The 13,229-nt window shown below is 36.7% G+C and overlaps 1 protein-coding gene across 1 annotated transcript; it reads right to left on the minus strand.

Moving 5' to 3' along the window:
• Positions 1–4,098: 4,098 nt before the first annotated feature.
• On the minus strand, positions 4,099–12,792 carry LOC109205872 (floral homeotic protein APETALA 1-like). Its single transcript, XM_019368633.1, has 7 exons — positions 12,711–12,792; positions 12,540–12,609; positions 6,768–6,867; positions 6,525–6,566; positions 6,064–6,102; positions 5,739–5,851; positions 4,099–4,180 (listed from the first exon to the last, which is right to left on the minus strand). The coding sequence occupies exons 1-7, from the start codon at positions 12,790–12,792 to the stop codon at positions 4,099–4,101; spliced, it is 528 nt and encodes a 175-aa protein (XP_019224178.1).
• Between the last annotated feature and the right edge of the window lie 437 nt (positions 12,793–13,229).

Raw genomic sequence — 13,229 nt, forward strand, 5'->3', positions numbered from 1 at the left:
TTAAGTCTGTTTAACGCTTTCCCCCACTAGTTAATATTTGCTTTGCAGCCCTAATACTCCCCTACGTCGCCAGCTTTTCCTCTTACCTTTTTCTGAGAAATCTGGTGCCATACTCTACATGTTAAAGTACTTAAATCGCTTCTCCTTCATGTTCCCTCCTTTTTCCCAGCTGATAATAGTAGGACAATGGTCATACAACCCTTCTTCCATATAATGAACTGTGGAAGCAGGGAGAGTTGCTAACCAGTCACTATTAACTAGTACTCTATCTATATTGTCATTACCTTGTCATCCCCTTCTTGCTTGTTATTCCAGGTGAAATATGCCCCAATGGATTTTAGATCATGTAAGTCACAATTCTCTACACAATTCTTAAAGTCTCTTATTTCAGCCATAGTGACAGGACTCCCAAACCTTTCCTCTTTATGTAGAACACAGTTGAAATACCCCATTACACTCCATGGCCCTTGAACTTGGCTACAGATTTTCCTTATCTCCTCCCATAGTTCTCTTCTAAGTGCCTGATCATTAAATCCATACACCACAGTTATGTGCATCTTCTCATTCCTTCCTCTATGTTTGACCTGACAGTGAATTATTTGTGCTGTTACTGTTACTATGTCAACCTCATAGATTTGAGGTTTCCATAGCAACCAAATCCTACCCCTAGGATGTTTATGCAGATTTGTACTGAATGACCACCCATTACAAAGATTAAGAGAGGCTTGTTGAGCCTTTGTTCTCTTAATCTTTGTCTCCAGGAGCCAAATAGTNTGTCCTATTTAGACCCCTTACATTCCAGCATCCAATATTATCCATTGGGTAGGGGGTTGCCCCCACCCTTTCCAGTGTCATGGCCCAAACTAGCTTGCTTATCTCCAGGGTTAGATGAGCTTGCTATACTTCCATTTTCTCTTGTATTATCATCAGTGTTCTTTGCTAGTACTGCATAAGAGTTCCCAAGTGACAGAGTCAGCTCTTTTGCCCTTGTTAATGTATTGCTTTTCCCTTTCTTCTTTTTCTGCACCATCACCTCTATCTCCTTTTCTTTACTCTTTTCATTTCCTGCTTTATCTGTGCTCTCCTTAGTTTGCTCCCCTTTGTCATCAGTTTGCTGATCATTTTACTTTTGGTTTTGTTGTTCCTTTACTTCCTCCTTCTTCATATTCCTCCTGCAGTCTTCTTGTTCATGCCCAAAATTATTGCAAGTAGGACAATGCACTGGCTTCCATTCATACATTACTTGTTGCTCTATAATTTTCCCATATTCATTTTCAAACATGATCATTGAGGGATACTGCTGGTTAATTGATACCTCAACAAGTATCCTAGCAAATGTGAGTCTTTCCTTCTGTGATGTAGCACTGTCTGCCTTCAATGGTTTCCCTACCATTCCTGCAATTTTTGTTAGTGCACTCTTCCCCCAGTATTTGATGTCCAATCCAATGAGTCTGATACATATAGGAATCCTGTCAATAGTCTCTTTTTTCATGTCAATATCCTGCTTCCAAGGCTTATTTACTATTGGCTTTTTATCAAACATTTGGACTCCTTCCTCAACTGTTCTATTTTTGGCTTCTTCCGATTGAAATCTCACAAGGAAAACTCCTTTATTCACTACTGCAACTTTATCGATACCTCTGTTTCCCCAAATTCTTTTGTAATATCCTTCCATGACTGCTAGTGGGGGATTAGATCCCAGCACATAGCAGATCACTGCTGTTTTCCAGTATTCAACCTCCTCCTGGATATCCTCAATTGTGATTTTCACATTTTGATGTGTCAATTCCCCACTACTCAGTTCGAATCCATTATTTTGAGGTATTGGTCCCACTACATTGCTCCATGAATTAGCAGTTTTTTGCACTTTCCCTGCCTCTGTTTCCGCCATTGCTTCTTCTTCTACCATATTAGCCCATGAGCTTTTCCCACTGCTCTGCATGTTACTGTTTCCACTTCTATTTGCCAATTTGCACTGGTTTGGCGTTTGATCCATTGTTCCTTTTGCTAGATCCAACGGTACAATTCCTTGGAGCACATTTATACTTTTTGTTTTCTTTGCATCTGTAGATTGCGGTACATTCTGCTTCTCTCCATTTGGATGTTGCTCTGCCATTGTTTTTCTCCTCCTCCAGCTTTCGATTTCCTTCCCATGGTCAGTTTTCACTAAGAGGAAATTTTCATTCTAGAGAGAGAAATTTTTGCAACTTGGACCTGGAGCTTTATAGGGTTTAAAGCTATATAGGGCACATTTAATCTCCTCTTGCCTAAGAGGCTTCTCCATTTTTTGATTTTCACATACAGATATTTGATGAATATTCAATTCATTATAAATTCTAGTAGAAGTTGTAAATAGAGTTTGATAAAAAGTTAGAATATGTTCTTTTAATTCATTTTGACCGAAATTCCAATTACCAACCAAATCTCGCAAAACATGTATTCTATTTCTTCTGCGTCTATGAATGGTAGACATATGGAAGAATTTTGTGTTTGCGTCACCCTCATTTAACCAATTGATGCGAGATTTCAATTTCCAAAAGTCTTCTTCTAAATGTAATATGTTACTATAATTCATAGTTAATTTTGTTTCTAAATTCTGTAGGAATATACTTGTAGGGTAGTGTATAGAAGCTTGAATTCCTGCCAACCTAGCTAATATTTTCCTTTTCTGTTGGAAGATATTCCCAAAATGTTGTTTATTCCATGGAGTAGCTACTGCTTGAAAATGTCTTGTCGTTTGAAGCAAAGATCGGTCACCAGACCAAACTCTACAAACTATTTCTCGGAATTGAGGCTGTGATGCCTACATAGTTTCAAAACGAAATATTTTTTTGTTGCATCCTAGGAGTGGGTTCTAAGGTGAATAAGAGTGGATAACGATCCGAATAAGTACGTGGTAAATGCTTCACTACAGCCTCTGGGTATAAATTTATCCAGTCATAATTTGCTAAAAAACGATCAAGCCTTTCTAAAATTGTATTACCATGTCTACGTTTGTTAGTCCATGTGAAACGACTACCATGAAATCCTAAGTCTATTAATTTGTAATAATTTATACAGCTAGCAAACTTGTCCGCCCTATTGTTACTAATAGGGAGGCCACCAAATTTTTCCTCTGACTCTAACACTTCATTAAAATCTCCTCCTATTAACCAAGGAATACTACAATATTATGCAAAGTAATTAAATTTTCCCAAAGTATATTACGTAAATTACAGTGATTGCTAGCATAAATGGCAGATAAAATCCAAGGTGGTGTAGTGGGACATACCTGGACCATGCAATGTATTTCTTGATCAGATATTCTTATCTTTCTCACCTTCATACCCTCCTCATTCCACAACACAACTAAACCGCCTATTAGACCATTAGCAGATACTTGTGACATGTTGGTAAAGTTGAAGTCATCACGTAGTCTTGTATGATCATGCATGTGTGTTTCAAGCAGAATGGCTAACACTGGTCTATGATTATCCAATAAGGACCTAAAGTGATGCCTAAACTCAGGATTATGTGATCCCCGTCATATCCAGACTAAGAAATTCATATAAGAATTAGTATTGTTGATCTGCTCTAGTGAAATTGGAGTCATCGGAGTGACAAGAGGTGTTGTCTGCTCCAGACTCATTGACTGAGTAGTCTGATGAAGTGTGGGTATTATGACCATGGCATATTTCCCCACTTTTGGATTTGTTGTTAGACGGAAATTGAGACTGCATGTTACTAGATCTGGTGGACATTTTAGAATAAACTTTTTTTTGTACTGCTCTTTTAGGTCGTAAAGAAAAATTCCGAAAAAGGAAACATGTTAAGTATTGATACAACACATAATATTCTGCGCAAATTTAATGAAGTTTTCAGGAAAAATATTTTCGAGAAACTGTAGGAATGACACCTTAAACGTCATAATCCAAGGACAAACTTATTGCCTACCTTCATAGCAGACTTACACAACCAAAATTAAGAACAAAGAGAAATTCTCACTTGAATGCTGACAATTGCCAAGTGTAATACCAGTAAATTAGATAAAATTATTGAATTAGTGAAGAATTCACTCTGATTACAATCACGTGTGATAGGCAGCACGTTAATTCGCAATCAAAGGTGTGCATATAAAGAATCAAGATTTAGGTCAAGCTCATTCCTCCTTGCCTCTACTTCTCCCCCTTGATAATTGCCTCTGCATTCATAATTAGCCCACGCCAAATTTAATCAAGATTCTCAAATAGCACTCAATCAACCCTCTTTGTCTAACTTAACACAATCAAAGTAAATACTCTTTGAAAAAAAAAATATCAATCTTATGATAATTGAATTAAATAGTGATGAATAACTTAAGAACTTAGACAAATTTTTTTATTGTGAAAAAGATTCTTAGACTTGGAAAAGTAATGCTATCAATCAAACTAAAGTATAAAGGTAAAGAACTAGATTACTACAAATTCAAAGAACTAGACCACAAACCAAGAATGTAAATGATTGATATGTACCATAAAATTATTTGTTTTTGTTGTTTTGGTTATTTTATGCTTAAAACCAAATTCAAACCAAAATTGATTGGTTTTAAAATTTAAAATCAAAACCAAACAAATAAAAAATTATTTGTTTTTGTTGTTGATTTGATTCAATTTTCTGTTTGGTTCGATTTTTCATTTTTTTCGTGAACACTCCTATTTTCAAGCATAGGTTCCGTGTAACTCTATCTGCCAAGACTTACCAGAAGCTATATCTACCATAAGCTAAACCTGCACACACTTGGGTGAAATGGTGTATTTCATTTGGCTATCGAGATATTGCTTTAGAATGTCATTCTGAGGTTATTGTCAATATGATAAAAGGGAATACAAGAGTGGCTTGGAGCGTACATGATACTCCCTCCGCTACAATTTATGTAAACCTATATGATTGAGCATGGAGTTTATGAAAAAATATAGACTTTTAGAATTTGTGGTCCTAAACAAGTCAAAAAGAAGTCCAGAGTATTTGTGTGGTTATAAATGTTTCTCATTAAGGGTAGAGTTGGACGTTAATCTAAATTGTTTCCAAATTTAGAAAAGGGTCATTCTTTTTGGAACGGACTAAAAAGAAAATAGATTCACATAAACTGACAGAGAGAGTACTATTCTGGAGATTAAAAAACTTTTGGCAGGGACTAACTGAAGAATTTCACATTGTTATAAATCAACTTTTAATAATCCAAAGGATCTTCCTGGAGATGCAGCAGGACCTTATATATTGGACAAAGTTTACATGGCATCCATAGGCATAAGGCATAAACATAGGGTAAATGATTTTGTATGAACTGTTGTGCTCTTTTGTACCTATTTTCTGAATTACAGTTATGATGTAATCAGTTCTTTTTGGACAGAGGTTTTGTTTGATATAGCCCTCTGTTTGTACCACCTTTTTGATTGAAATAATAGGCCAATGCTACCTAACGGCGTAAAATTATATTTTAAAAAAAAAATCTACCAAGACTTACTAAAACTTTGATAAATAAGAACAAATCACCTAACTTTTCTATCTTTGCTGGGATTTTTGAACATTAATCTCCCACGACCAATCCCAACTTCATTGACCAATAGACCACACCATTAGGTGTTGCTATACCATTCAAATTGAAATCAGAAGTTTGACATGATTACAAGACGTACCACTTTCCAAGAATAAAACGCTAGCTGATAATTTTATTTATTCATTCATTCATTCATTTATTTTGGCAGATAAGTAACAATTACCTGACGTTTAGGCATGGAATTGTTTGTGGGAAGAGAAAAGACGTTGAAGTAGTGACATGATTTTGCTCTTCCCATTCAGCCTGCTGTCCTATTCTCTTCTCCTTATCTCTGATCTGTTCAACAAATAGTGGAACAAACAATGCAAATAAAATGAGCCTACTTAATAACTTGAGATAACGAAGTGGAAAGAGTCCCTTTCGGGGACATCTGATAAATTGGAACAATACAGCGAAGATTAGCATGCACAAATCGAGAAATGGTAATATGTTCATCAAGAGTTGCGACTTCATGAAAATTTTACGGCAAATAACAGTAGTAGTTTCACCTTCGTTAGCGTGTTATTTTCCTCCCGTAATGCCTTTTCCTGTAAAATGATGAGCCATTTTTCAATTAACATTATGATTGGCATGGTAAACGTCATAATATTTTATGGGTGAGTGAGTCCAAATAATTTTCGAAGAAAATACATAATGTATTAAGGATTAATAAGTAATATAATCGTCAAATCGGAAGTGTTTTGATGAAATCTATAATACTAAATTAAAGATTAATTATAACGTCTAAATTTTAGTTGGATCAAGTAATATGAAATTAATAGTTGTAAGTAAAATGATTTATGCATATAAGTGAGGAAAGTTATTTTCCCTGTAAATTTTTGTAACCAAACACGAAAAAATAATTCTCTCATAACAAATATTTTCCTGAAAAATAATTTTCGTTCTAGCTAACATTTTCCGATAACAAATGCTAGTACATCAAATGCAAAATTTCCACAAGGAAACAAACCTTCTTCTGCAGCTGAGAGATAGATTCATGCATGAGTTGATTCTGCAAGAGAACAGCAGTCAAAAGTTGCATATTAGTGAACATTCTAGTAGGGAGTGTTTCTCCCTTTAATGAATTTTATACGGCGCGAATCAGGACTAATCGGGATCATAAAGCCGGTATTGGACACCGGATATAAAACCGAAAAGAAAAAAAGAAAAAAAAGAAAGCCCAAAATTTGAATGGAGAAAAAAGACACTGTACCTTTCTGGATCGAATAGCTTTAAGAGCGCTGTCAAGCTGTTGCTCCAAGTTCTGGAGGTCCTTCAAGCTCAACGACTCCAGATCTTCTCCCAAATAATGCCTGGAAAAGTATAAGGAAAAATGAAATTAAAATTGAATCAGTCTAGGCTAGGTTTTAAAAACAAAATACTGATAGTATAAATAATTTTTATATTATCGAACAATGGCGGAACTAAGTGGAAGGAAGGCGGTTCATCAAAAACTTATACCGTACACATTGGGTAAAAACAAACATTTTTTTTGTTATATATAAGGTATGAAATCCCCTTGACATGAGAAAAAAATTCTAATGTATCAGTAAAGGTGATTCAAAAGTTGCTTTAAGTCACAAGTTCGAATTCCGATTGTTATATTCTAGTATTTTTTTGAATTCTTTATAAATTTTTAGTTCCTCCATTGTTACCAAATCATTTCAAAGTCATGTTCTAACTTTTATAGTAGTAATTAAACATGATGAGAAACCACGAAAGCAAGGGAAATGACCTTATAAAACATGTAAAATACATTAATAGTATAAAGTTTCTTTACATTATCCGTCACTTGGTGTATATAAGTTAAACTCGATCTCCCAAAAGATTTCATGGAAGCAATTATGCTCTTAAAGAAACTTTATACAAGGTAGGGGTCCATGCCAAACCCTGTAGGGAATATAACTACAGTTAATAGTAGCTAACCATAGTTAGTTAAGTTAATTAGGTAGTTAGTTGTGTAGTTGGGTCCCACTAGTTAGTTAGTAGTGGTTAAATACACTCTACAGTTGTCTTCTTCCTTTCTTCTTGCTCTGCGATGTAATAAACAGAGTTCTTCTTCTTCCTCTAAAATTTCTCTCTCTAAAATTCTCTCCTCGTGTTCTTTGATTTTAGTTGCATGTTACTGCTAAATTCATCATGGTATCAGAGCGGGATTGACGAGTGATTCTAGGGAACTTTTCGAGCAATTGAAGAAAAAATTCGAGAGAATTTACTCAGTTTCAAAGCTTAAACCCTAATTTCTATTTTTTTTCAATGGCGGTTACAGACGATTCGACTGTGAATGCGAATACTGGAGCTCGATCTGGAGTTGGAGTAATTGGAAGTACAACTATTACGGATCATAATCACCCGCTTTATCTCCATCCTTCGGACGGTCCTGGATCTATGTCGGTGGGATTGATTCTGACAGGAATGGAAAATTATTCCTTATGGAGTCGTGCGATGAAGGTTGCATTGCTAGGAAAGAACAAACTGTGCCTAGTTGACGGATCGACATCGAAGGAGGACTTTGGTGCAGAATTAGGAAGTCAATGGGATCGATGTAATGCTATTGTCACTTCATGGCTTATGAGCAATGTGAGTAGAGAATTAGTTACAGGAGTACTGTTTTCTTCTAATGCTCAAAAGATATGGGCAGCCTTCAAGGGGAGGTTTGACAAAGTGAACGGATCGAGATTATACTACTTGCACAAGGAGATTTTCACCTTGACATAGGGAGTCTCGTCTGTTTCGACATATTTCACTAGATTGAAGGACCTTTGGGCAGAATATGATTCAATATTACCACCTCCTTCGTCTGCTTCTGAATACATTGAGCAGCTGGAATATCAGCGTTTATTGCAATTTCTAATGGGACTAAATGATGGTTTTGAACAAGAAAGGAGTCAAATCTTATTAATGCCAACACTGCCATCTATAGACAAAGCTTATGCTATGGTAGTGCAAGAGGAGAGTAGGAAGATGATTACTGGAAATGCATATGGGCAAGCAGGACACACTACTCCTACAGCTTTTTTTACTGCTCGACCAAGAAGAAGTTTCAACTTAGAATGTGAATTCTGTCATTTGAAAGGTCATACTAAGCTTGATTGCTATAAGCTAATGAAGTGTGAATTTTGTGGTAAAACAGGACATCGCAAGGAGAATTGTTACAAAATTTTTGGGTATCCAAATGACTTCAACCAGAAAAAGAAAGCCAATGCAGTGATGGTTGAGTCAACTGGACAGCAGGACATACGAGGCTCACAGTCTGCTTATCATACAGGAAACAGTGTTGAGGCAGGACAATCTTTCACCAAAGAGCAATACAATCAATTGTTGCAACTGTTGAACAAGAACTTTGTTGGAGAAGCAAGTGTCAACATGGCAGGTAAATGTTTCTTTGGCAATATAGCACTTTGTGAAAACTTAGAGTTATGTAAATGGATAGTTGATACTGGTGCTACCAATCACATGACTGGTGATAAAAACTTGCTAAAAAAAATGAAACTTCAGTAGGGAACTCAGGGCAAGTTCAACTACCTACAGGAGATTCAGCCACCATTTCTCATATGGGAGAGTGTCAGCTTACAGGAGGTGATGTATTAAAGGATGTGTTATGTGTGCCATCTTTCAAGTTCAATCTTATGTCAGTATCAAAAGTGACAGAAGATCTTAAGTGCAGTGTCACTTTTTTTCCTCAATGTTGTGTATTTCAGGACCTCTTGTCTGGGAGGGTGAAGGAGATTGGTAAAAGAGAGGAAGATCTATACATTCTATCAGCTGCACTAGGAAAGAAAGTGAATAAAGCTTTTGCAGTGACCAATAAGGGAAGCATGGATATATGGCACAAAAGAACAGGACATGTACCAGTTCAAGTTCTTAGAAGAATTTCTAGTTTACAAGAATATAGTAGCAACAGTAGTACATTGTCTAAGTGTGAAATCTGTCCACTGGCTAGGCAGACTAGAGTACCATTTCAACCTAGTACTAACAGAAGCAAGTGCAGTTTTGATTTGATCCATATGGATGTATGGGGACCTTATAAAGTTGCTACTCATAATGGAATGAAATACTTTCTTACACTAGTTGATGATTATACTAGGTGGACTTGGGTATTTCTCATGAGACTTAAATCTGATGTTGTTTTCTTGCTCAAGAATTTCATTGCTATGATTAGAACTCAGTTTGGCAAATAGGTGAAGGTCTTCAGATCAGACAATGGTAGTGAATTTTTCAATCATGATTGTAAAGATTTGTTCCAGTCACATGGAATTATTCATCAAAGCTCATGCCCATACACTCCTCAGCAGAATGGAGTTGTGGAAAGAAGACACGGGCACATACTTGAAACTGCTAGAGCAATCAGATTTCAAGGACACTTGCCTGTCAGGTATTGGGGACACTGTATTGATTCTGCTGTGTATATTATCAACAGGGTTCCTTCATCTATACTGGGACATAAGTCACCCTATGAGCTACTTTTTGGTAAGCAACCTTCACTGATACACTTAAGAGTTATTGGATGTCTATGCTTTGCTACTAACTTGGTAGGCACTGATAAATTTGCACCAAGAGCTGTGAGGTCAGTTCTGTTGGGTTATGCTGCACATCAAAAGGGGTATAAGTTGTTGGACTTAGAAAATAGAGTATTTTTCATCAGCAGAAATGTGGTGTTCTATGAAGACATGTTTCCTTTTCAGGGAGCTGAGAACACATCCAACTCACTTTTCTTAGACATGTGTCCAGTGCCTAGGGAGGATCTCAATGAAGAGCCAATGATAATGGACTGTTCAGGCACAGATGATAGCACAGCTGCTGTTCTGAGCCCTTCAGATATAGTTTCTGTTCCTACAACTGAACAAGACATACCTTCTACAGCTGTTTATGATGATCTTCAACCTAATTCTCCTACTGTTCCAGGTGGTTCTTCTGAGGCTCCCATTAATGTGGGATTAAGAAAGTCAACTAGGGTGTCCAAACCTTCTATATGGCTCAAGGATTATGTTAGACAAGACAAGACAGGTTCTGCTGGTTGTTGCAAATATCCTATCTCAGAGGTCATTGGATATGATACGATTTCCTCAAAATATCAGAGTTATTTGGCTAGTTTCTTTGTTGCGGTGGAACCTGCCACATATTCTGAAGGTATCAAGGATAAAAGGTGGGTGGAGGCAATGCAGGCAGAGATTAAAGCCTTGGAAGACAACAAGACTTAGACATTGGTTTCTTTACCTCAAGGACAGAAGGATATAGGATGCAGATGGGTTTATAAAATCAAATACAAGGCAATAGGAGAAGTAGAAAGATTCAAGGCTCGTTTAGTAGCCAAAGGGTATAATCAGAGAGAAGGATTGGATTATCAAGAGACCTTTTCACCTGTGGTGAAAATGGTCACTGTTAGAAGTGTCCTGGCTCTTGCAGCATCAAGGCATTGGTTCATCCATCAAATGGATGTTTATAATGCCTTCTTGCAAGGTGATCTCACTGAAGAAGTATATATGACCATTCCTCAAGGTTTTCATAGTTCACACAACAAATCAACAGTTTGCAGGTTAATGAAGTCTCTCTATGGACTCAAATAGGCATCCAGACAATGGAATATCAAATTGACTTCAGCTCTAAAGGATGCTGGTTTTCAACAAAGCCATCTGGATTATTCTTTTTTCATCAAGAAGACAACAACTCACATAGTCATTGTGTTGGTCTATGTTGATGACCTACTTATTACTGGAGATGATCCTGCATTACTTCAACAAACTAAAGATGTAGTACAGTCTTCTTTCAAAATCAAGGACCTAGGAGAACTCAAATACTTCCTAGGCCTAGAATTTGCCAGAAAGAGTGATGGGATACTGATGCATCAACGAAAATATGCATTGGAGCTTATTTCTGAATTAGGACTCTCAGGTACAAAGCCTATGGGATGTCCTATGGAGCCTAATCTAAAGCTTACCACTTCTGAATTTGACAACTATGTAGGACAATCTGATGATACATTGTTGATTGATCCTGGACCCTATCAGAGATTGTTGGGCAAATTACTTTACTTGACCATCACGAGGCCTGACATTTCATTTGCTATCCAAAGTCTTAGCCAGTTCATGCATAGTCCCAAAGTTTCACACGTGGAAGCAGCACTTAAGGTGGTGAGATATATCAAAACAAGTCCAGGTCTAGGAGTGTTTCTGGGGGCGAGGTGTTCTGAATCATTGTCAGCATATTGTGATGTTGATTGGGCTGCATGCCCCAATACACACAAGTCAGTCACTGGTTATTTTGTCAAGCTTGGTAATTCTCTCATTTCTTGGAAATCTAAGAAGCAGACAACTATATCTAGGAGTTCAGCTGAGGCTGAATATCGAAGCATTGCTTCTACTGTTGCTGAGATTGTATGGCTTCTAGGCCTGTTCAAAGAGTTGGGAATTGAGCATAAATCTCCAGTACCAGTTTTTTGTGGCAGCAAATCAGCTCTTGCAATTGCTGCCAATCCAGTTTTCCATGAGCGCACAAAGCATATTGACATTGATTGTCACTTTATCCGTGAAAAGATTCAACAAGGCCTCGTTACTACTCACTACTGTGCTACACAAGAGCAGGCAGCTGATCTCCTTACCAAAGGACTGAGCAGACCACAACATACATATTTTCTATCCAAGCTAGGACTTCTGAACATTTTTCCCAGTCCTAGCTTGAGCGGGGATGTTGGGAATATAACTACAGTTAATAGTAGCTAACCATAGTTAGTTAAGTTAATTAGGTAGTTAGTTGTGTAGTTGGGTCCCACTAGTTAGTTAGTAGTGGTTACATACATTGTACAGTTGTCTTCTTCCTTTCTTCTTGCTTTGCGATGTAATAAACAGAGTTCTTCTTCTTCCTCTAAAATTTCTCTCTCTAAAATTCTCTCCTCGTGTTCTTTGATTTTAGTTGCATGTTACTGCTAAATTCATCAAACCCCCCGTCACCTAAAGACGGATTATTGAAAAAAAAATTATGCTCTTACTTGTGGTTCCTTTGCAGAAGTTCAATCTTAGCCTTGAGTTTTGTGTATTCCAAGCTCCAATTCTCCTGCAATATTTATATAATTCATACTTAGTATATTGATACTAGAAAACCTCGTATTTGAAGGTACGTACCCCTATTAATTAAAGGAAAGAAAAAGCTGATAGTCATACTGATGATGATTCAGAATTGCTCGAAAGAAAGCGTCTCTCTGCATATGAGTATCTTTCATATCGATCAAGAATCTTCTCCATACTGTTGCAGGAAATGGTACAATTACTAGCTACCTCTTTCCAAGAAAAAATCTTTGGAAGAAATAATTTTATAGACACATTATTATGTAAAAATACTTGATTTGCAACGAGGGTACCGTAGAAAAATGTTACTTTCCACTCTCTCCTTTTTGATCCTATATAAGAAAATTCAAAAGAACACATTAAGGAAATATTGCCTGTATTTCCCAAACAGATGGATTTTCTGAGCAAGTTGACATTTAAGTTGCTCGGGCACAGATGTTTGATATGGGTGCGGATCTAGATGTCAGATCTTTCATGATCTGAATTATAAGATTAGGAATACCGATTAAGATACGGATACAAGTACGGGGATTCGGCTAAAAATAATTAAAAGTATCTAAAAATAGATTTATAAAAGTATATCTAAATTATGAGACATTATGTGAAATACTTAC

Source organism: Nicotiana attenuata, unplaced genomic scaffold (assembly GCF_001879085.1).
Source record: "Nicotiana attenuata strain UT unplaced genomic scaffold, NIATTr2, whole genome shotgun sequence".
Lineage (NCBI taxonomy): Eukaryota > Viridiplantae > Streptophyta > Magnoliopsida > Solanales > Solanaceae > Nicotiana > Nicotiana attenuata.

Bases quoted from the DNA above. Each gene is read 5' to 3' on its own strand.
- LOC109205872 (XM_019368633.1), bottom strand. From the start codon at position 12,792: ATGGAGAAGATTCTTGATCGATATGAAAGATACTCATATGCAGAGAGA. The intron at 12,610-12,710 runs TATGACTATCAG...TTATATAAATAT, and splicing joins CAATTCTGAATCATCATCAG to TGCAGGAGAATTGGAGCTTG. The intron at 6,868-12,539 runs GTAAGAGCATAA...ATACTTTTCCAG, and splicing joins CTTCTGCAAAGGAACCACAA to GCATTATTTGGGAGAAGATC.